The 24,869-nt window shown below is 41.6% G+C and overlaps 1 protein-coding gene across 1 annotated transcript in view; it reads right to left on the bottom strand.

Moving 5' to 3' along the window:
• Positions 1-24,869, bottom strand: part of LOC133233589 (chondroitin sulfate proteoglycan 4-like) — a 72,860-nt gene that overhangs the window by 23,680 nt on the left and 24,311 nt on the right. The window contains exons 6-7 of the mRNA XM_061393538.1: positions 13,379-13,577; positions 9,659-9,790 (exon numbers count right to left, since the gene is read on the bottom strand). Of these exons, the coding sequence (XP_061249522.1) occupies positions 9,659-9,790; positions 13,379-13,577 (331 nt within the window). The remainder of the gene's footprint in view (positions 1-9,658; positions 9,791-13,378; positions 13,578-24,869) is intronic.

The raw sequence follows: 24,869 nt of genomic DNA, 5'->3' as shown, positions 1-24,869 counted from the left end.
TGATCTATACATCAGTGTCTCTTTTGCTGTCTTGTACACAAGGTTATTGTTACCATCTTTCTAAATGCCATATATATGCGTTAGTATACTGTATTGGTGTTTTTCTTTCTGGCTTACTTCACTCTATATAATAGGCTCCAGTTTCATCCACCTCATTAGAACTGATTCAAATGTATTCTTTTTAATGGCTGAGTAATACTCCATTGTGTATATGTACCACTGCTTTCTTTATCCATTCATCTGCTGATGGGCATCTAGGTTGCTTCCGTGTCCTGGCTATTATAAACAGTGCTGCGATGAACATTGGGGTACACGTGTCTCTTTCCCTTCTGGTTTCCTCAGTGTGTATGCCCAGCAGTGGGATTGCTGGATTATAAGGCAGTTCTATTTCCAGTTTTTCAAGGAATCTCCACACTGTTCTCCATAGTGGCTGTACTAGTTTGCATTCCCACCAACAGTGTAAGAGGGTTCCCTTTTCTCCACACCCTCTCCAGCATTTATTGCTTGTAGACTTTTGGATCGCAGCCATTCTGACTGGGGTGAAATGGTACCTCATAGTGGTTTTGATTTGCATTTCTCTGATAATGAGTGATGTTGAGCATCTTTTCATGTGTTTGTCAGCCATCTGTATGTCTTCTTTGGAGAAATGTCTATTTAGTTCTTTGGCCCATTTTTTGATTGGGTCATTTATTTTTCTGGAGTTGAGCTGCAGGAGTTGCTTGTATATTTTTGAGATTAGTTGTTTGTCAGTTGCTTCATTTGCTATTATTTTCTCCCATTCTGAAGGCTGCCTTTTCACCTTGCTAATAGTTTCCTTTGTTGTGCAGAAGCTTTTAAGTTTAATTAGGTCCCATTTGTTTATTTTTGCTTTTATTTCCAATATTCTGGGAGGTGGGTCATAGAGGATCCTGCTGTGATGTATGTCGGAGAGTGTTTTGCCTATGTTCTCCTCTAGGAGTTTTATGGTTTCTGGTCTTACGTTGAGATCTTTAATCCATTTTGAGTTTATTTTTGTGTATGGTGTTAGAAAGTGTTCTAGTTTCATTCTTTTACAAGTGGTTGACCAGTTTTCCCAGCACCACTTGTTAAAGAGATTGTTTTTAATCCATTGTATATTCTTGCCTCCTTTGTCAAAGATAAGGTGTCCATATGTGCGTGGACTTAAATAGGAGGACCTATCTGAGTCACCAAGGAAGCCCAAGAACACTGGAGTGGGTAGCCTATCCCTTCTCCAGGGGATCTTCCCGACCCAGGAATCAAACCTGGGTCTCTTATGTTGCAGGAGGATTCTTTACCAACTGAGCTACACAGTGAACACACACACACACACACACACACACACACACACACTCTGGAATAGTATTTAGCCTTAAAAAAGAAGGAAATCCTGTCATTATGGATGAAGCCAGAGGGCATTAGGCTAATGTGAAACAAGCCAGACAAAGACAAATACTGAATGGTATCACTTATATGTGGAATTTTTTTTAAGTCAAACTCAGAAACAGAGATTGGAAAGTGGTTGCCAGGGGCTGGGGGTGAAGGAAATGGGGGAGAGTTTGGTAAAAGGGTACAAACTTTCAGTTATAAGATAAATAAGGTCTGAAGATCTACTGTACAGCATGGTGATTATAGTAAATAACACTTCATTGTACAATCGATACTTGCTAAGGGAGTAAAAGTGAAAAGAAAAAAGTAAACATAGGAAGAGATGAATGTATTCATTAGCTTGATTTGGGAAGGATCTTTTCACAGTGTACACATATACCAAGTCACATTATATATTTCAGATATCTTACAATTTTTGTCAATTATACCTTTATAAAGCTACCAAACAAAAGACTAAAATAAGATACAATAAAACAAGACAAGATAGACATAATAAAGTAAAATAAAATATCTGAGTTTTCTGGGGATAGGCACTAGGCCCTGGGGTCCCTGAGAGGAGGCAGAAGTACCTGGAAATATAAGCCTCAGGAACACAGTTCTGCCCCAGAGTCAGGACTGCCTTGGTACACACACACACAAGTATGCTTTAATTGCCTCCTGTATTGCTATAGTTCTTGCTGCTGAAAGTCACTGCTACCTTTTAGCTTCTGGAACTGGGGACCCAGGCAATGAGGTCATCCTGGGGAGGCCAAGAAGAATTATTCTGTACATTCAGTCAATGTTACATGAAGTCATAACTAAGGCCCATTCTCTATTACCTGTCAAGCGAGGGTCCCCCCTCTTGTCAGGTGGATTATATCTCTTTTGTATGCAGTCTCTGGCACCCCAACATCCAACTTCTTCTCATCTTCAATTTTTCTTTTGAACTTTTAACACTGTGCTTTCTTAATTATTTCCTTAATGAAATCAGACTCTTATCTTTTCATTTATCCCTTCACCTCAAGGATTATCTTTGGCAGGTGAAGGGGGTGTTGGTGGGAGGGCTCTTTAAAAAAAAAAAAAAAAGTTTTATTTATCTTTAGTTGAAGCATGTGGGATCTAGTTCCCTGACCAGGGACTGAACCTGAGCCTCCTGCACTGGAAGGGCAGAGTCTTAGCCTGACCAGACAGGTCAATTTCAAAAAGTCTTTTTGGGTAGAGGGCCCACCAGAGATGTCCCAGGTCAAGAGTACTTCTTGCCCAGCCAGAGTATATTAATCCCTCATTCCCTCGTCCAGCTTCCTAACCCAGGAGGGTGTCCAGTTCCTAGTCAGCAGTCACCCAGAGCATGCTCAGTCAGCAAGACTAGCTGGCTCCCTGCTGCAAATGCCTGATGAGCATCTCTGACCACGCAGCCCAATTCACCAAGAGCCAAACATCACTTTCCCCCAATCCCACCTTCTTTCATCCAAGCATTGATATTTTCATCAGTTAGCTTCAAGCACTTAATTTGGGCAAGATTTCACTAAAGTCCCACCTAAATTTATATTCTATAGAAGAACTGCCCTACCAGGAGTGTGGTAATAAAAGGGCACTGTAACCATATCTGTTTGGCAAGCTCCCACTCTACATGTACCTCATGGCGATTTCAAAAGCAAGTTGGCATGTTGAAGACTCTAAGTCTTGGAGTAAAGATTTCTTTTTGCCCTTCTTTTAAGTATAGCAGTTCTCAAACATACTCATATCCTATGATGTTTGCTTCATGAAAAACAACCACCACCATAACAGCAAGAGTTTCATGGCCCCTTGGGCTAGGAGGTCTTGTGCATTCCTTCAACGGACATTATCAAATGCTGTGTATGCGACAAGCCCTCTAATAAGGAACGGAGATATACCAGGAAACAGCACAGCCCAGTCCTGCCTTTTCATGTAGATGTCATGATAACTCCTAAGATGTATGTATTTTTTTCCTCATCGCTAAGAAGGGATGATAAGGTTAAGCACCTTGCCTAATGGTTAAATGTAGATCTCACTGACTCTGAAGTCAGTATTGTTAGAAAGTTGGCACTCACTATATTGCCTATATCATACTATTGAGTTGGCAAAAATGTTCATTTTGGTTTTTCTGTAAGATGCTACAACCGAAATGAACTTTTTGGCCAATCCAATACTTTGAGCTCAGTTAAAATGACCCCTGAGTTAGGAAATGTGATGAATGATTCAGGAAATCTGATAGATGCAGCTCTCCACCTTCCAGACACAGCCTGCCTCCTCCCTGGGCTTTGCCTCTGCATCATGCTGTCCTCACTGGTAACCTCTCCCCTCTCTGTTCCCACCATCACAATGCTGCTCACTCTGCAGAGGCAGCTTAAGACCCATCTGGCCAACAAGACCTCCCTCCCCATTGTTGCCTATGGGAAATTTTCCTCCCCCAAACTCAAGGAGTTCACCAGGCTGCACCCTCACTGGACACTTAGGATAATATATTTTGCATGATTACTATACTCCTGAGTGTAAATCTCTTATTTCCCCAACGAGTTAAGTCTTTAATTTTTGCCTTGAGGACTGACAGTCTTTTCTTAAAGCTCTTGGTTATCTCCCACTAAGTCTTACAATATTCAATTCAGTGTTTCAAGACCATCTGACTAAAAGATTTTATAAATCTCTGCTCCAAACCCTTTAGCAACATGCTGTGACTTCCTTCTGCTTTCTTCTCTCCCTCAATTCCCATCATGCAGGACAGATGGCCCATTGGTGAGATATGATTCCCTCCATAGCATAACCAAACCCCAAGGGGACTGAGGTCACACAGTCTGCTATGAATATCCTTCACTGCTCAGTTACTTAACTCTAGGTCTGTGCAAGCTTATATTCCAAACCAGTTTGACAAAACTCTCAAGGTCAACACCCGCCTCTACACTCTTTGTAAAAGAGCCAGGTTTAACTTAGATACACAGAAAGACTAGAACCTAAGGCCACAGTATGTTCCAACATGCTATAACTAAATATAAACACATTCAATGGTGGCATTCAAGGTGAAAAACTGGTTACAAAATTCCTTTCTGGGGAACAATTTTTTCTGAAAGAAATAGAATACATGTATAAGTATACACACACCTATATATGTATGTGTATTTGGCGTGCTGAGATTCATGGGGTCACAGAGAGTCGGACATGACTGAGCAACTGAACTGAACTGATACTTATATACAAAATAATAAAGAAAATATACATTAAGTTTACTTTCTTAGTTGACAACCAAAAAGTCTGTTTAGAACTACAGCTCTTCCTATTTTAAAATAATTGAGTTAAAGATTGACTTTTCAAATTTGGCAGGGCATACAAATTATAACTGGGCTTCCCAGGTGACTCAGTGGTAAAAAATCTGCCTGCAATGCAGGAGATGCCAGTTTGATCCCTGGGTCAGGAAGATCCTTGGAGAAGGAAATGGCAACCCACTCCAGTATTCTTGCCTGGAGAATCTCATGGACAGAGGAGCCTGGCAGGCTACAGTCCATGGGGTCACAAAATAGTCAGATACGACTTAACAACTAAACAGTAACAACAACACAAATTATAACTAACCTTCAAACATTCACTCAGTAAGTATTTTTATAACTATTTTGGCTTACCCTACAAATTCTCACAAGTCTCAAGCCAGGGACGCTTTTTAAGGCAGTATACAAAGGAGGCAGAACAGCATGGCCCAAGTCTGCTGGGGTGATGATGAAAAGCCAATTGGTATGAGCTCAGTGGGAGTGATTGAAAAAAAAAAAATTGACTAATGCTGGGCTATAATATTTTAATAATCCAAGAGAGTAAAACATACAACATTTCCACATAAGCACTGCTGCTTATTAAATTGCTCTGCACCTTTTCCTGGTTGTGTGTATCAATCCATCAATAACATTAAGAAGGGGACAAACGAAGCAGCCACCATGATGGTCTTATTCTCAGGGAGCTGATATTCTAATATAGAGGCAGTCCTGGAACACAGGCACACACAGAAAGAACAGATACTGTGATCCGAGCACAAGGTTTGGGGGTCGTGTCAGCGCTTCGTCTCGAGGCTTACGATTCCTATCAGTTACCTGACTTTGAACCTGCCCACGTCTCAGTTACTTATGTGCCAAATAAAGATGATCAAAATTTGCTTTTAAACACATTATTTTGTTTAAATCTTTATAACAACCCAGTTCAGTAGATTAAAAAGATACAAAACACTATAAAAACACAGGTATCAATAGTATCTATTGATACTGTCCTATAATAGAAATAGATTTTCTCCTATTACAGTTCTATGAAGTCCATAGCTCTATAAAAAGGAATAAACCGTCTCCAATATTTCAGAACATATAGGTCAACTTGAGTCTGACAAGAGCTACAGTAGCTGACAGCTGACACCTGGAGCCACACCAGAGGTGGGACACAGAGAGTCCCCCAACTCCTTCCCCCGCCAAAGGGCTGACTAATAGATGGAGGAGGCAGAGGTCACTCAAGGCCTGCTCTCAGCATCAGGCATCTGTCATCATCACCCCTGCAGCTTTACACAGCATCAGGGACCAATATCCTCAGGAGGCTGCAGCAGAGCCAGACTGAGCAAGACTCAACTATGCCTCTGGAGAGAGGATGAGGCCGTGTGGTCTTCAGAACCACAGCCCACATCCAGGAATTCTGATGCAGAACAGAGGGGCCACTGCTACTTGGGGACATTAGGGTAGGAAGAATGCCAAGAACAACTGGACCAAGGGACCCATAATGTCCATCCCATCTCTAAAATCTATGACTCCCTCATTCTCATTCCACACCCACCCAAGCTCAGATCAAATGTTAAGAATCAACTGATGGAAACGTACACGAAAATTCATCTTCCTTCCTACTGACCAGGGGCTGGAGTTGGATATAAGTCATGGTCTGGGGATAGAGAATGACAGAGAACCAAGAATAACAGACCTAACAGGCTAGGGGGAGCTGGAAGAGGAAACAACTCACTTTGGCATCTGAGGATAATGTAAAGTTCTGGCGGAGGGTTCTTAGATACAGGATGCAGGGAGGCTAGAGTAGGGCAGATGCAGTGCATGTCGGAAAGGGAAAGGGGATGGTTACTCAGGGCTGTGTCCACGGTTACTCTATGTTTTGCAGAGTTCCACAAGGGTGACAAGAGATATTTTAACATGTTTTTTTTTGCTAAATTAATATTCAGTAAAACAGGTGCCAGAAACTTGAAACTTTCTAAGCTACAGTGGCTATAACTCCCCTTGAATCTAATAAAACTGTCTTCAGTCACAAACCAGGGTTTAGCGAGAATAGATGAAAGGTATTTAATCTTTTGCAGCAACCAGATTTACTCTAAGTTTAGACCCTCTTTTTAATAGATGGCTGTATTTTTTTTCCAAAATATTAGGGTGTAGCAGTTTGCTTATTTTTTAAAACACCAAATGACACTCTAATTGCCTTGAAAAAGGATAGAAGCATTGCACTTTTCAGAGAAAAATTACGGAATATAAAAAGGTTTTAGAAGAGAAGAATCCAGGTTAACATATCTTCAGTTAGATTTTGATAAAGATTCTTTTGTGAGCTCAAATGCTTAAGGCACCTAAAAATTTCAAAAAAAAAATTTTTTTTTTGAAAGTTATGAACAGTGATTTTTCTCTAGGTTTATTTAGAGGTATGTAAGCTTTATCTTGGAGAAGGCAATGGCAACCCACTCCAGTACTCTTGCCTGAAAAATCCCATGGACGGAGGAGCCTGGTAGGCTGCAGTCCACGGGGTTGAGAAGAGCTGGACACGACTGAGTGACTTCACTTTCACTTCTCACTTTCATACATTGGAGAAGGAAATGGCAACCCACTCCAGTGTTCTTGCCTGGAGAATCCCAGGGTTGGGGGAGCCTGGTGGGCTGCCGTCTATGGGGTCGCACAGAGGTGGACAGGACTGAAGTGACTTACCAGCAGCAGCAAGCTTTATCTATTTCCTGGTTGCACAATCAAGGTATATCATCTCTTTAAGCCACAAATTCTGCCAACTTGCTGTGAATACATCACCTATCTCACACAGATATAACGATTAAAAGACTAGAACACCACTAGCCCCATGATTGCAGTCCTGGTTGTACTTCAGGACCACCTGAAACTTAAAACAAAATGGTGGCCAGGACCTAGTCCAAAGATTCCCATTCAATTGGTGAGGCTGAGACACTGGTATTTTTTAAAGCTTCACAATGGTTGAGAACAACTGGCTAGAGTAACCATGGAGTGACCATATTATTGAAATGATCAATGTTTATATTTTACTGATAACACTGCTGCTGTTGTTCAGTCGCCAATTCACGTCTGACTCTTTGCAATCCAATGGACTGCAGCATTACTGATAATGTATATCAGTTAAACAAATTATAATACACAGGGTTTTTTAAAATTGTAATGTAAAATGTTATTATTTCCTGTGCCATCTACCTCAGCGCTTTTGGAGGGAAATAACAAGCTTTAAATTTTTTTCCTCCTCTTTCATTACCCTCGCCATTGGGTAAAACCTTGTTCTATCCTTGCAGTGAGGGTTTTGAGTCAGAGATGCTCACTTACATCTCTCCATCTCAGCCAAGCTGAAATTTTTGGCAAAAACCAGTTCAAAGGCTGCAGGGCCTCAAAGTAAGAACCGCTGGTCCCCTGATACACAAGGTTTTTATATTAAAAAAAAAAGAAAACCCCAAGATCTAGATACTCATTACAGAAGCTCTCCTGCTTCTTTAAGGATCCTATATGTGAACCATGAACTTCCAGATGTTCAAGCTGGTTTTAGAAAAGGCAGAGGAACAGAGACCAAATTGCCAACATACGCTGGATCATGGAAAAAGCAAGGGAGTTCCAGAAAAACATCTCTTTCTGCTTTATTGACTATGCCAAAGCCTTTGACTGTGTGGATCACAATAAACTGTGGAAAATTCTGAAAGACATGGGAATACCAGATCACCTGACCTGCCTCTTGAGAAATTTGTATGCAGATCAGGAAGCAACAGTTAGAACTGGACATGGAACAACAGACTGGTTCCAAATAGGAAAAGGAGTACGTCAAGGCTGTATATTGTCACCCTGCTTATTTAACTTCTATGCAAAGTACATCATGAGAAACGCTGGGCTGGAAGAAGCACAAGCTGGAATCAAGATTGCTGGGAGAAATATCAATAACCTCAGATATGCAGATGACACCACCCTTATGGCAGAAAGTGAAAAGGAATTAAAAAGCCTCTTGATGAAAGTGAAAGAGGAGAGTGAAAAAGTTGGCTTAAAACTCAACATTCAGAAAACTAAGATCATGGCATCTGGTCCCATCACTTCATGGCAAATAGATGGGGAAACAGTGGAAACAGTGTCAGACTGTATTTTTTTAGGCTCCAAAATCACTACAGATGGTGATTGCAGCCATAAATTTAAAAGATGCTTACTCCTTGGAAGGAAAGTTATGACCAACCTAGATAGCATATTCAAAAGCAGAGACATTACTTTGCCAGCAAAGGTCAAGGCTATGGTTTTTCCAGTGGTCATGTATGGATGTGAGAGTTGGACTGCGAAGAAGGCTGAGCACTGAAGAATTGATGCGTTTGAACTGTGGTGTTGGAGAAGCCTCTTGAGAGTCCCTTGGACTGCAAGGACATCCAGCCAGTCCATTCTGAAGGAGATCAGCCCTGGGATTTCTTTGGAAGGAATGATGCTAAAGCTGAAACTCCAGGACTTTGGCCACCTCATGCGAAGAGTTGACTCATTGGAAAAGACCCTGATGCTGGGAGGGATTGGGGGCAGGAGGAGAAGGGGACGACAGAGGATGAGATGGCTGGATGGCATCACTGACTCGATGGACGTTGAGTCTCAGTGAACTCCGGGAGTTGGTGATGGACAGGGAGGCCTGGCGTGCTGTGATTCATGGGGTCACAAAGAGGCAGACATGACTGAGCGACTGAACTGAACTGAACTTAAGGCTAGTACAGGAAAAAAGTGTACACGGACCATAAAAACTGCTTCCCCCATTGCCCTTCACCAGCATGCCCTCTTCTGAGGAACAGGAAAGAGGAGGGACGGGGTGGGGGATACCCAGCCTTACTTCTGTTAAATTCCTGCAAAGAGACAATCCTTTTTGGGACTTTGTAACTGTTGTTAAAGTCATTCTATAGTAAAAGATAATACTTTATACCATGCAGGTAGAACTTTCTATATTTATAAAGATATTATATTAAATGATATTTCAATTTATTAATTGAAAAACACTTAAACCCAAACACTCAATGAAGTTAAAATCTTACCTGGGAAGATGCTCAGTCCTCTGTTTACTTCCAAGCTAATGATCAGAGCTCGAGCTGTGATGCTAAAAATTTGTCGTGGTGCAAAGTTCAAACCATCAGTAACCTGAAAATTAAAGCCTCCTGACATTGCTCCTTCAAAAGAAGAAATTACACTCTGGTCAGTCTGGTCATTTTGCAAAAGCCACCCACTTTCACCTTCTCTCCCACCTAATCTCCCTCCAAAGCTACTCCTATCAATTTGAGAGTTAGTTACTACGGTCACCAAGATCAAATCAAATACTGCCAAAACACAAAATGAAAAGAATACCAATAAAGGTCTAAAATGCATATTCCCACCTCATCCTCTCCTGAAAGTAATAAAAGAAAGCAAAGATGTCACCTCCAAGAAATTAAAAAAAAAAATTTCAGACATGTTGATTACCTGTATTTTATTATCTTGGAGTCAATTTATACCAGTAAAAGTAATACAAGGATGCCACACACACATGCATCCCTTAGCAGTTTCTGAACTATTGATAACACTTGATGATAATGAAAATCAAAACTAGAGGGAATTAAATAACACAGCCCCTCCCCCCAAATACTTTCCCATTATTCATCTATCTCTGTTTCCTGCTAAGAGGGGAAAGAGAAAAAATGGAGAAAGACTCAGCCCCAGTTTTGTTAAATTCCTGCAAGAAGACAATTCTACTCTCATACTGCTGTTAAGAGATCAGTGACATCAACAAAGTTATAAATTAACTTATGTGTGAAACAGAAGTTGGGCCGGGCCCCCTATTGATCCTGTTCCCCCGAGTGCTTTACCGGTCTGATTCCCAAAACACCAGGCAAGATCATCACGCAGAGAGCATGACAATCACAGTCCCCTTGCCTTTTGAAATAGTTCATCCAGGAGTAAATGTGCAGCCCACAGGTCTCTGCATCATGTAATGGGTAGAAATGCCCTCCTCGTTGCCCTCAGGGACATGTGGCAAGGAACAAAGGAGGCATGATCAGGATCTGCAATTACCTACAAGCACTCCCTTAATAACATGATTTAATAAAAGGCCGGTTGATGACTTAACCTTCTCTTAAGTCTCTGTTATTTAAGCAAACCCAGAGAGTTCTGACTCCTCAAAATAAAAGGTTACAGCCTTTAAACATTTTTTCCAATACACTGGAGTCACCATATTTTAAAAAAAAACAGAGGAAAAGAATTCTGGGTCTGCTTAATTTAGAACAGAGGCGCACAGCCAAATATTATTTTTGTTTGTTTGCTCCTTTTTACTAGAAATAGCACTTTGAAAGCTGTATTTAATTAAATGTGAAACTATGGAGAAAATGTTTTCTGCTATTAGGCAGTTTGAACATTTCATGAATTCGGTAACAAAATGTAAATGGAATCCAAAGGAATTATAGCAAAACGAATACTAGAATAGTGTACTAGGTACACTGACTAGCATACAAATTATGACCAAAGAGACAGAGGGAGGGAAACATGAAAGTGACCTGTGGATTTTATTGTATAACCTTAGATTCTCCTGACCTAACAGTACTTTCAGAAGGGCAACCTCAAATCATTTATCCCCCCACTTCTTGGCTGTATCGACCTACTTAGGTTGTTATGTGGAATAATGAATTAGATTAATGGCGGAGCACTTTGCAGATATAAATGCTAAGAGAGACTAACTAAACCTAAGCCTTTGTTTGGGGCTGCTGAGGGACAGATGTAGCAGGGAGAACCAGCTGGTTTCAGCAAGTGGCTCATCTGCAGCTGGGCTCCTGCCACTTTGAAGGCTATTACTGCCTCCAGGTCCATTTAGAAAATGTGATGGATTGACTCTCCAAAGAGCTTGACTTTAACTCTCCTTTCTGCTTTTTTAGGAGAAATTATTTTCTCTATTTGCCAAAAGCAAAGATTGACCTGGTAGTTGACAAATCAATCCAAAGAGCTAATTTATATTTCAATCCTTCACTGCAAAGAGTAACTTCAGCTCTTCAAACTACTCTGCCCTTCTATGGGTGGCAGCTACTAGAGAAAGCCCAGCTTTAGAGTCGGACCAGTTATATCTTTCTGGGCCTCAGTTTCTTCATCTCTATAACGAGATCGTTTACTCCCAATCACTCAGAAAACTTTTGCTGATTAAATGAAATGGGTCCTGTCATTGTATCTCCTGCAGTGCCTAGCACATGCCAGACAATCAGTAACTCCTTCCCACTGCACACTGCTTAGTCTTAGAAATTCTAAACTTTCTCTGTGCAAGTCTCTAAAGCAGGTCTCACTATTTTGAACATATGACAATCCTTTCATAGAGATAAAAAACTTCTAGGCCCTTGCCTAATAATACCTGGATTTTTAGTATCTAGTAACCAAAACCACACATAATTGGCAGAAACATCCTATCAATTCAATGCCCCTTTAAATGAATTTTTTTATATTAATGAGAACAACTGCATACAATTAAAAAATAAAACACATGTGGAAAAGATCATTCAGTCTAGAAACAACGCTTTTACACATGTGGGTAGATTTACGATTTTATTGCAATAAAACTAACCCCCAACAGGTCCCCAGGCTACAGGTTTGGAACCACTAGATAAGAGCAGTCACATAGTAAATGCTTTTCAGGTTATCTGGGAATTCTTTGTACTTAACTGCAGAGATAATCAGGAAATTACTACCTTTGAGTTTAGCAGATTTTTATCTTTGTTTTCTTTATTTTCAAAGAAGGTAATTAAAAGTGGCTGGAAAGATACAGCTTTTAGCTTTACCATCATGCACCCCAGGCTCACACTCCTCCTCCCCCCACTTCCTCCTGTGGCTGAGAATGGGCAGCTTGCCCTCTCTGACCACTGTCAAGGGCAGCCAGGAAACAGAGGCCAGCTAGATCACCCCTCCTGCAGATGTACAGTGGTGATGTGGCTTATTGATTTACTGATGACCAGAGGGAAGAAAACAAAGCCTTTTAATATCAGGGTCTCTTAGATTTACAGTTATATCCATTCATTCATCCTTATATTCATTAATTTAATAAATGCATTTGTTGTGTTCACCAATGTATTCCAGCATTTGGAACATTACCCGGCACATAATAGGTATCAATAGGATTTCATTCTTACAACAAATTTTTATTAAGCACCTACTACGTTCCAGTCACTGTTCTTAGGTGCTGAGAATGTAAGAGCAAACAAAAGAAAGATCCTATTCTTCTAGCCCTTATACTCTAGTGGGGAAGACAGACAGCACACAAATGAACGAATCAGTCTATACTAGAACGTAAGGTAGCCAGAATAAGGGATAGCGATAAATGGAAGCGATGTGATTTCAGTGGGCGGTCAGGAAAAAGATCTCTGAGAAGCTTACATTTATCTATTTTATATATAATGGATAAACAATAAGGACTTACTATATGGCATAGGGAACTATATTCAATAACCCATATTGCAATAACCCATAACGGAAAAGAATCTGAAATGTACATATTTCACCTCACATGAGAATGTGAGTAAGCCAAGTATGAGTTATAGGTACCCTCTGATGTTTGCTATTATTGGCCTTACTCAAATGTAAGCTTAAATGTACTGGCCTTACTAAAATGTGTCACTTTTTAAAAAAACTATACAGTCTGCAAGGTTTTTAGATGGCTTGTGGTTTTCCGTCAGCAGCTATTAGGTGTGACTACATGTTAACCTTTGACTGAAACGCACTTTAGTTTCACATTGCTTTTCTCAGTTACCTACCGTTGTGTACAAACACTAGCTGGCCCTCGTTGATCTGAGCCTGGGTGAAGTTCTGAATGCTACGGCCAGGAATGGACTTGAGAGCCAAATGTCCATTGCTGGGTGGAGAGACCAAGTAGGCCAGGTCCTGTGGGGAGGAGTCCCCATCCACTGCACAGAGTTCATCACGGGTAATCTCAGTGACAGAATTCACCCACACCTTAAAAAGAAAGAATCACAGATCTTGTGAGCACAAATTCCAATCACATAACACCAGTAAACTGAATAGCTGTGAGACACCGGCCCCTTGCACAAAGACTTAAAAGAAAAAAAAACTAGAGCAACTCACTCACGTTTTTAAACCATGATGAGTCTTAATTCAAAACAGACATAAAATTAAATGCCAGATGAAATGCAGAGCATGTTGTAGTGTTTATTTAATTTATGAGATTTCAATTAAAAAAACAGGATTCATTGTTATTTATTCAAAACTAATTATTGAAACTGCATATGCATTTATGTAAAGTACAAAAGCAATAAAAGTTGATGGTTACTAAGTACTGTCTGTGTGGCTGGTATATGCTAAGCATTCCATATGGAATCTCAAATAATCACAGAAACTACCCCACAGGATTGACTTAAGGATTTCTATTCATTACTTTAAGAAGCAAATGATTTCATCCGCTTTTAAATATTTGAGGGCAGAACACAAACAATACATTTTTTTTAAATTCTCCTTTATCCTATCCATCTTGCCGGGAAACAAATACCTAGTCCCCATGGCCTTGCAATGTTTACTCTGCTTGTGTGCGTGTGCCGTTGCTTGGTTGTGTCCAAGTCTACAGGACCCCATGGACTGTAGCCTGCCAGGCTCCCCTGTTCATAGGATTTTCCAGGCAAGAATACTGGAGTGGGTTGCCATTTCCTTCTCCAGGGGATCTTCCCAACCCAGGGATCAAACCCAAGTCTCCTGCCTGCATCTCCTGCATTGGCAGGCAGGTTCTTTCCCACTTGAGCCATCTGGGAAGCCCAGGTGAGTGCTTATTGCAGTTGTTTCTGAGTAACAGTCTCTATTTTTCCATTTGTATTTAAAATCTGTTTACATTATTCAACACATCATCCTTTTTTGAACATCTGCTATATCCCAGGCAATGTTCTGGTGCTTGCAATACATCAGTATACAAAAGAGTCCGGTCCTCATGGAGGATACATTCCAACAGCAGAGGATAAAGGGATACAGGGAAAAAATGCTAGGAATAATGAAGAAATAAATGGCACAGTCTGTTAGAGAGTCACAGGCACTATAAACAAATTTTAAATGAAGCAACATGAGATGCTCAGAGGTTAGATAGGAGGCTTATCTGAGGAGAACTGGAAGGAGGTGAGGGAGGATCCATGGGGACACCTGGGGAAGTACAACCAGGAAGAGAGCTCAGCCCTGCTTGCGGGCAAGCCTCGGCCGGCTGCAGAGCAGCAGAGGCCAGCGCGGCGGGGCCAGAACTAGCAAGCTGAAGAGTAGGAGGCGGCACATCGACACGGCCGCCAAGGTCAATCCTGCAGGCTCTTGAAGGCCACCTGGGCTTCACTTGAGTGCAACCAGGAATTACCATGGGGCTTTCAGTGAGTCATAACCTGGGCCAGCTTAGTGGTAACAGACCCCTGTGGCCTTGTGTCAAGGACAGAGTGTGGGAGGCCAAGGATAGAAGCAGGACAACAGTTAGGAGACGCGTGCTATAATCCTGCAGAGAGAAGGGGGGGGGCACTGGAAAGGAGGGAAGAAGCGGGGAAATTCTGGGTGCTGTCGACAGTTTCTAACAAGCTAGGTGTAGTAAGGTGCAGAAGAAGGAAGACGGTGAAAAGGACCTGGTTTGGGTCTCAGCAACTAGAAGGACCAAATCACCATCAACCGAAATGAGGGTAGCTGCGGCAGGCGCAGACCTGGGCAGCAAGAGAAGGCGTTCAGTTTTGAAATCCCCAAAGCCCCAAAAGTCACTTCAGTCGTGTCCGACTCTTTGCGACCCCATGGACTGTGGCCTGCCAGGCTCCTCTGTCCATGGGACTCTCCAGGCAAGAACACTGGAATGGGTTGCTATTTCCTCCTCCAGGGGATCTTCCCGACCCAGGGATTGAACCCGTGTCTCTTCTGTCTCCTGCACTGGCAGGTGGGTCCTTTACCACTGGGGCCACTGAGTTTAAAGTGCTTGCTGAGACATCACATTACATCTCATGGAATCGTGCTGCTTGGGGTTTCTCTAATCCTATGGTCATGTGACATTTCACCAACACTAAAGGCGGCGGCTTTATCACTAAATAGATTTTCACATTTCTCTCTGTATTTATAAAGTCCTCCCACAAAAATACTGTGCATATTTCTAAGCTTATGTGTCATTCTCTGCTCTCTGACAAGAACCTTATCCTCTTCTACACTTGTTACCAACTCTTTAAAAATTCAATCCTAAACTATTTAGGAGGTAATTGCTCTGGTCTAACAGGCTGTTCTCCTCAGTAGAAAATGCAGTTTGTGAAATTAACTATGACTAAACAGAATTTGAGAAAGGGAGATCAGAAACTACACGGGATTTCTACATTTTTCTACCAGAAATGATATGCCACTTTAGCTATGAAACTTTGGGCACATTTCTCAATTTCTCTGTGCCTCAATTTCCTCATTAGTGAAGTAGGCATAATAGAATTATTATGTATAATGAGTGATATAAAGCATGTAAAGTACTCAGAACAAGTTTTACCTGGCACAGAGTAACCATCCAATAAATAATAGCTTTATGTTACTCATCTTTCTTCATCAGATTTGGCTCTGAGAATGGATGTGATTTTTAAATATTACTTAAAAGTCACCTGGAGTATAATATCACTCTTGACACTATTCTTTTTTATTTTTTAACTTAAAAAAAAAATTGGAGTATAGGGACTTAACTGGTGTTCCAGTGGTTAATCACCTTCCAACACAGGGTTTGATCCCTGGTTGGAGAAATGATCCCGTATGCCACGGGTCAACTAAGTCTGCATGCGACAACTACTAAGCCTGTAGGTCACAAGGAAAATCCCCCACCCACACACACACACAAAAATTTAAAAAGAATATTGGAGTCTAGGAGATTTACAATAATGTGTTACTTCCTGGTATACAGCAATGTGATTCAGTTATATATATGTATGTATTTTTCAGATTATTTTCCACTATAGCTTATTATAAGATATTGAACATAGTTCTGTGTGCTATGCAGTAAATCCTCGTTATCTATTACATGTATAGTAGTTTGTATCTGTTAATCCCATACTCTAATTTACCCCGCCCCACTCTTTCCCCTTTGATAACCTGAATTGGCTATTCTACAGTATGCACCGCACATTCTGTTTCATCCCACAGCATTCCTCCAGAATTTGGGATCGTAGTTTGTCTGTTTAATGTTTGTGTTGCCAATAGATGCTCCTATGTCTCGGCATTTGGAATATGCCCACAGAGGATTTTTCAGCCCCAAACTCTAAGAACATCAATTTTAACAGCTACCAGAAATACTAATCAACCTAATGTCAAATTGTAAGTTTTGGCTTTCAGTTAATCCATGAAAAGGCTACAGTTTCTATAAAATATACAAGCTGGACTGCCTAACAAAATTCTAAGCCCAATCATCCTAGTCTTGCACTTTTTACATTTTTAAATCCATATATGAATCTTATCTTCGTTTCCTCAGGAACTTGATCTGGAAATATACTGCCATTTCTCTTCCTGTGACTCGTAGATACTCGTTTTCCCAGTGGTGCACACAAAAGCTGGAGGAAGCATGTTTTCCACTTAGTTACTATTCTGTGAAACAGTTTTGCCCCTCTTGCCTCTAGAATATATCATCTTCCAAAACCCATGTAAAATCTGCCACTCAAAACAAGAGCTAGTAACCTCAGTTCTCCATTTCCACTCAAACAAAATTTGCTTCAGTTAAAAGTCCCATTGCTTTTGATGAGACCTGATGTAATGCCTAGTCTTCGGTAACAGAAACTTCAAATGGGCGGGGACAAGAAAACAAAGTCTCCAAACTTGATTCAGATTGCAGTGTGATCCAAAGCCCAATAAACAATGGCTTAAGGAATAAATATCTGAAAAAATTAACATTTGAACCTGGAATGATGTATTTTTTTAATTCACTTTTAAACAGGATGTTAGATTTAGAAAAATGATCTAATATATCCAAATTATGATCCAAATACTTAAAAACCCAGGCCTTTGTTTTGAGTTTCAAGAGGGATGTGAAATATTTGTGAATGGACTATCTCACTCTTTGATCCTTCCAGGCCTTCAGGCCTCCAAGTCACCGTTTTGGACTTTGCTGCCTTCATTGCTCCACTGTCCATAGCTCTCAGAGATCTTTACAGTGATGGCAAGTGCTTATCAGAAACAAGCAAATAGTTCCATTTTTGGTATCAACAACAACAACAAAACAAAATGTACAGTATCATTGAAAGCAAAAAGTGAAAAATAGAAAAACGAAGCCCCCTTGTGGACACCAATACATTTTATCAAGCATGCATGAAAATCACTGGTCATGCCTGAGTACAAAAGTACTCAGGAGAACATACGTCAGAGGAAAATGCAAAGGATTCACCCCACGCAGTCTAATCAAATTCCAGCTCCAGTTTGGCATGCTGAAATGACCTCCTGTACCACCACTGATTGGTCATGCGCTTCAAAGCAATGTTGTTTAAAGTACTTCAAGAGAAAGGAGTGTGCTTGGAATGCTGGGACTGAGTGGTGAATGCTCAGATTCCTGCCTCTGAACTCCCATCCAGAGTCTGAGATGCCCTCAGCAGTTCTACCCTGTCCGCCTGCTATCTTCTCCCACACAGACTGTAGATGACTCTCCGTGCCACCTCCTCTAAGCTCCGATGATAAGTAAGGAGAGTGAGCGGTCATGTGGGATGGTTTGAAGGTCTTGAGAAAATGCTGTTTGAAAGTCAAAGACAGCAAGAGAATCTGAAGACTCCGATGGTTAATTTTATATGTCAACTTGACTGGGCCACAGGGTACTCAGATATTTGGTCAAATGCTACTCCGCCTGTTTTTACGAGGATGTTTTTGGAGGAGGTAAACATTTAAATGAGCTGAATAACACAGATTCCCCTCTCTCAGGTGTGTGTGTGTGTGTGTGTTAATCACTCAGTCGCCTCCGACTCTGTGTCACCCCATGGACTGTAGCCTGCCAGGCTCCTCTGTCCATGGAATTCTCCAGGCAAGAATACTGGAGTGGGTAGCCATTCCCTTCTTCAGGAGATCTTCCCAACCTAGGGATTGAACCAAGGTCTCCTGCATTGCATGCAGACTCTTTACTGTCTGAGCCACCAGGGAAGCCCCATCTCAGGTGAGAGGGCCTCACCAATCAGCTGAAGGCCTGAGTGGGACAAATTGGCTGATACTTCCCTGAGTAAAGAGTATTCTTTCCTGCCTGACTGCCTTTGAACCAGGAAAGCCTTTACATGGGGCTTCCCTTGTGGCTCAGCTGGTAAGAATCCACCTGCAGTGAGAGAGACCTGGGTTTGATCCCTGGGTTGGGAAGACCCTTGGAGAAGGGAAAGGCTACCCACTCCCATATTCTGGCCCGGCGACTTTCACTTCACTTCACACTATTGGCTCTCCTGCATCTGCAGCCTGCCCCCTTGCCCGTAGATCTTGGGACTTGGAAGCCTTCATGATCACATAAGTCAATTCCTTATAATAAACCAACAAATAAATACACATGCACACTCACCCTATTGGTTCTCTTTCTCTGAAGAATGCTTCATAATACAGAGGCCTTATTAATTCACATTTAGGACTGTTTTTGTCCCAGACTCTGCCACTGTCTAACTTGATTATTTTGGGCAACTCACTTCATTTCTGAAGCTTTCTCTTTTTGAAAATGGAAATAACAGTAAAACTCACTTTATCTACTTCCTCAGGTCCTTGGGCTTCTTAACTATAACCATGAAGGGAGACAGTAGAGCATCACGGTTACAAGTGAAAACTTACATCCTCACCTCTGTCACTACTGTCTACCAGGGGCTCTTCCATTTCTGATCATGTGCAAATGTCTGAGTCTCTCTGTGCCCCAGATTCCTCATCCTTAAAATAAAAACCATATCCCATAGAGTTGTTGAAGATTCGATGAGTAAATAAATACAAAATGCTTAGAACAACGTTAGAAGCAGAATAAGCACAATGTAAGCATCAGCGACTGTTGTTGTTGCTCAGTCGCTCAGTCGTGTCCGACTCTTTGCGACCCCGTGGACTGCAGCACACCAGGCCTCCCTGTCCCTCACCATCTCCCAAAGTTTGCCCAAGTTCATGTCCATTGCATTGGTGATGCCATCCAGCCATCTCATCCTCTGACAGCCTCTTCTCCTTCTGCCGTCAATCTTTCCCAGCATCAGGGAATTTTCCAATGAGTCAGCTGTTCACACCAGATGACCAAAATACTGGAGCTTCAGCTTCAGCATCAGTCCTTCCAACAAATATTCAGGGTTGATTTCCCTTAAGATTGACTGGTTTGATCTCCTTGCTGTCCACAGGACTTTCAGGAGTCTTCTCCAGCACCACAGTTTGAAGGCATCGATTCTTTGGCGCTCTGCCTTCTTTACGGTCCAGCTCTCACAACCATACATGACTACTGGGAAGACCACAGCCTTGACTGTATGGATATTTATCGGCAATGTCTCTGCTTTTCAACCCACTGTCTAGGTGTGTCATAGCTTTCCTGCCAAGAAGCAATAGTCTTCTGATTTCATGGCTGCAGTCAACATCCGCAGTGATTTTAGAGCCCAAGAAAAGGAAATCTGTCACTACTTCCACCTTTTCCCCTTCTGTTTGCCATGAATGGGGCCAGATGCCAAGATCTTAGTTTTTTTTAAGTATTTAGTTTTCAGCCAACTCTTTCACTCTCCTTCACCCTCATCAAGAGGCTCTTTAGTTCTTCGCTTTCTGCCATTAGAGTGGTATCATCCGTGTATCTGGTGTTGTTGATGTTTCTCCCGCCTATCTTGATTCCAGCTTGTAACTCATCCAGCCCAGCGTTTCTCATGATGTGCTCAGCGTATAGGCTAAACAAACAGGGTGACAGCAGACAGCCCTTGTTGTACTCCTTTCTCAATCTTGAACCAATCGGTTGCTCCATTCAGGGTCCCAACTGCTGCTTCTCGACCTGCATTCAAGTTTCTCAGAAGACAGGTAAGATGGTCTGGTATTCCCATCTCTCTAAGAGCTTTCCACAGTTTATGATCCACACAGTCATAGGCTTTAGTGTAGTTGATTAAACAGAGGTAGATGTTTTTCTGGAATATTCTTGCTTTCTCTATGATCCAGCAAATGTTGGCAATTTGATCTCTGGTTCCTCTATCTTTTCTAAACCCAGTTTGGACATCTGGAAGTTCTTGGTTTGCATAATGCTGAAGCCTAGCATGCAAGATTTTAAGCATGACCTTACTAGCACAGGAGATGAGTGCAATTGTTTAATGGTTAGAACATTCTTTAGTACTACCTTTCTTATGATTATGTAAATTACAGTTATTATTACTGCTTCCCATGCTCTGAAATCTAGGAAAAGAAAAATCACTGCCTGAAATAATTCCCTACATTTGAAATTTTCCCTAGAGAGAAGTAACTAGTAACCATAGCTCTGGGGAAATTATTATTTTGTTGGAAAAAGTACTCCCAGAGCTTTACTATTTTGATGAAATGCATACACTTTATATATTAATTTTCAGAAAGTGAACAAGCCTAACATGTGGCACCTCTTTAATTTTATTAAAAGTTGTCAATTTTGGAGAACACTTTGCAATATGTTCAACACACACAGTTTTTCCAGGAAGTTTTCTGTGTTCATTTGTCATTGCTATTACACATTGTCATGGATATGCTAGAGAGATCATACTTCAATAAAAAAAAATATTAGGGGCAAAAATAAAGGATATCTTAGATGTCATAAACTGCCAACACAGGCTCTCAAAATTAGCTGCCTCTTGGCTCTTTTTCATCAGGTCTAAATTATACTGAGATTGATAGCAGACATTATAATTATATCATAAAATTTTAGGGCTCAAGATTTCCTTCTTCTAAAATCTTTAAACTAATTTCATTCACATTATACTATATATAACAGAAAAGGAAGGTTGTCATTATATACTCTGGTCTACATCCCTTTTTTCCCTAATATTTAAAATTTTATAATTTATGATGTTCTTCCTTTTCTGTATATGCCCTCCTCACCATGACTCTGGGCTATAGAGCAGTACCTAAAGTGAATCAGCCATGTTTGCAGACAATGTACCTAGTCTGACCATTCCTGTCTCCCTTCTTGCTGGACGGTACAGGCAGATGGGCAGCAAATGGGCAGGCAGGGCTGAACCAGCAGGCAGGCCTATGATGACAGTGTTCACAGGGAGACTTCAAAGCTGACAGTGACATTCTATGCCCCCTCCCCTGAACACAGAGACTTCTTGCATGTCATACCCCTGATGAAGGGGTATCTGGCAGTGGGGTGGGGTGGGGGGTTGTTACAGGCTGAATTAACTCTGTTACATCCCTCCAGTATCCACTTCCAGGTCCCTGCTAGACAGAAGTTTCTACAAATGAACTTCTAAGACTTGACTCAACCTGTCAAAGGTCAGGTGTTCCTAGGAACAGGAAGAGTAATTTTAAAAAGTGATTTGCCTATATCAAAACATTTAGATTTGCTAGATCAGTGGCATGCAATGTTCTTTAACACCCAAAGAGAGGGATACTTTTTACACAACAACCTAGAACATATATGTGTATTTGTATGTGTGTGTGTTTAAAATGAAGCAAAAGTTTCATATAACAATCCTGCCCTTGCTACACACAGTGCATTCTGATGCTACCTGTTGTATTTGATTCTATTTAATTTGTTTTTAAAATGTTGGTCCTGTTCCATTCAATTAATTTCACAGACTCTGAACAGTCTGAAACCTGGAGTTTTAAAACACTGTACCAGATCATTCACATCATGGATAGCAGAGTGGACTCTGCTCAGACCATCTGGGCTTAAAACTCACTCTCTTACTAACTGTATGACCCTGGTCAAGTAACTTAACCTTTCTGCGCCCAGATCTACTGCAATCCTCATTGTACATCAAGGACTGTGAGCACAATGAATGAGAAGTCACATGTGATACGTCTATAATGGAGCCTGGCAGGGGCTCAATAAATGCTGGCCCACTTCCCCATCTCCTCTGAAGCCTAGTGGAATTAAATGGTCTAGTACAGGGGGTCCTTATGCCCAGCAGTCAGCTCTTACCATGGAACCTAATGGCTGACCACTCTCCTCCCTCCATCTGCTCTGGTCACTCTGAGCTTCTCATGTTCTCAAACACTCCAGACCTGCTACAGACTCACAACTTTTGCTCTAGCTGAATCCTTTGCTTGTGCTCCTAACATTCATATGGTTTCTCTCTCCCCCACCTGAGCCCACTCACCCTGGCTTTTATTCAGAAAAAGTAGGCTTAAGACTGCCTTTCCTTAGGAAGTCCTGTGTGCAAATCGGTACTTGGCTGGCATCTGGGAACTCCGTTATTAAACAGTTTCCTGTACTGATACAAACCTTTTCCTAAAATAATAAGAGTGTGTATCTAAACAGCACAAACAATGTAATTTGCGCTGGACCCCTGCTTTCCTCCTGGGAATCTGGGACTTGGTACATACTAGGTAGAGGGTGCCTGCGTTTATTGAGCTCCAGCCCCCAGTAAACATCTTGGGTACTCAGGATCTAATGATCTTCCCTGGCAGACAGCACTTCCTGCACATCATCACAATTTGCTGCTAGAAGAACTGAGTGCATCCTGTGTGACTTCACTGGGAGAGGACTCTTACAGCCTGACCTCCTTTCCTCTGGACTTCACCCCACGTGCCTTTTCCCTGAGCAGATTTTGCTTCATATATCTCAGTGAAATAAATCTTAGCCATGATTTGACTCTATGCTGAGTTCTATGAGTCCGTGCTAACCGCTAACCAACAAACCTGTAGAGGGCTTGGGAACCCCTGACACAGAGGGCTCTGCTCAAATGTCCCTTCCTTGGTAAGACCTTCCCTCACCATGCTCTCTGCAAGCTCATCATTCTCTGACCCCACGGCTCTCTGTCCCCTTAAGTGCTCTGTGAAAAAATACCGCAGTTCATCACTCTGTTTATCACATACTGTCAAGGTCTTCTCCAATCAACAGAAGCTCCATGGAGCACTTAGATAGTCAAAATTTATTGCCCTTATTACTTGTCAGGGACTGTGCCAGACACTGAGGCCACCACAGGAAAGGGACAGCAAATTCCCTTCCCAATGGAGCTTACGTTTATGGGAGGAGACAAACAATATTTGTTTACTATAAAGGAGAATACAGCAGGGTCAAGGGACAGAGGACGGCACACTGCTCCTTCGGCTGGGTCATCAGGGAAGCATCTATGAGAGGAACATGTCTAGAAGGTTGGGTGACCAGGGTCCAGCTAGGCTTCCAGAGCAGGCAATACACCCATGCTTAAGGAGTCCTGGCACTATTAATATGTTCTGCACCAGATGACTGGTAATCAGTGAAATCTAGAAAGCCTCTAATTCACAATCATCACAATTTAAACAACAACAAAAAAAATCATTTTTTGGCAAATAAGCCTAAACACCTTGATATGGAAAGATGTTCATTGATAGAGCACCATGACCACCATTTACAACTGCAGAAAAAAATTCTTGAAATTTCTTCCATTTTAAAATAATCAAGCAAATCCTACCAGAACGATTTCTACATGTGTACATGACTAGTTAATATGTCTTACAGTCATACCTAGTCACCTCCAGATTTTAGACACACTGACTTTAAAACCAAAACTATTCATATGTTTCCCAGAGAAAAGGTTCCCCCAGTCTAGCCTGGAATGATTCCATCCAACAGAAAATGGAAGCTCAATAGCCCCTTCATCCATCCAAGTGTAGCTTCACCCGGAGAGTGTCAAACAATGTTTACAGTCATAAAAACCACAAGATGTTAGAGCTGGGCGGGACTGTGAGATGATCAAGGAAAACATATACATGCATAAACACTCACACACCCCACCCTGAAACATGCTTATGGTTTTGCTATTGAGGAAGGTGAAGCCCAGAGATGGTTCAGTCGCTAAGTTGTGTCCAACTCTCTGCAACACCATGGACTATAGCACACCATGCTCCTCTGTCCTTCTCTATTTCCCAGAGTTTGCTTAAATTCATGTCCACTGAGTTGGTGATGCTATCTAACCATCTCATTCTCTGCTGACCCCTTCTCCTTTTGCCTTCTATCTTTCCCAGAATCAGGGTCTTTTCCAATGCGTCGGCTCTTCACATCAGGTGACCAAAGTATTGGAATTTCAGCATCAGTCCTTCCAATGAATATTCAGGGTTGATTTCCTTTAGGATTGACTGGTTTGATCTCCTTGCTGTCCAAGGGACTTTCAAGAGTCTTCTCCAGCACCACACTTTGAAAGCATCAATTCT

Source organism: Bos javanicus, chromosome 20 (assembly GCF_032452875.1).
Source record: "Bos javanicus breed banteng chromosome 20, ARS-OSU_banteng_1.0, whole genome shotgun sequence".
Taxonomy (NCBI): Eukaryota; Metazoa; Chordata; class Mammalia; order Artiodactyla; family Bovidae; genus Bos; species Bos javanicus.
This window is presented reverse-complemented; position numbering and strand designations above follow the sequence as displayed.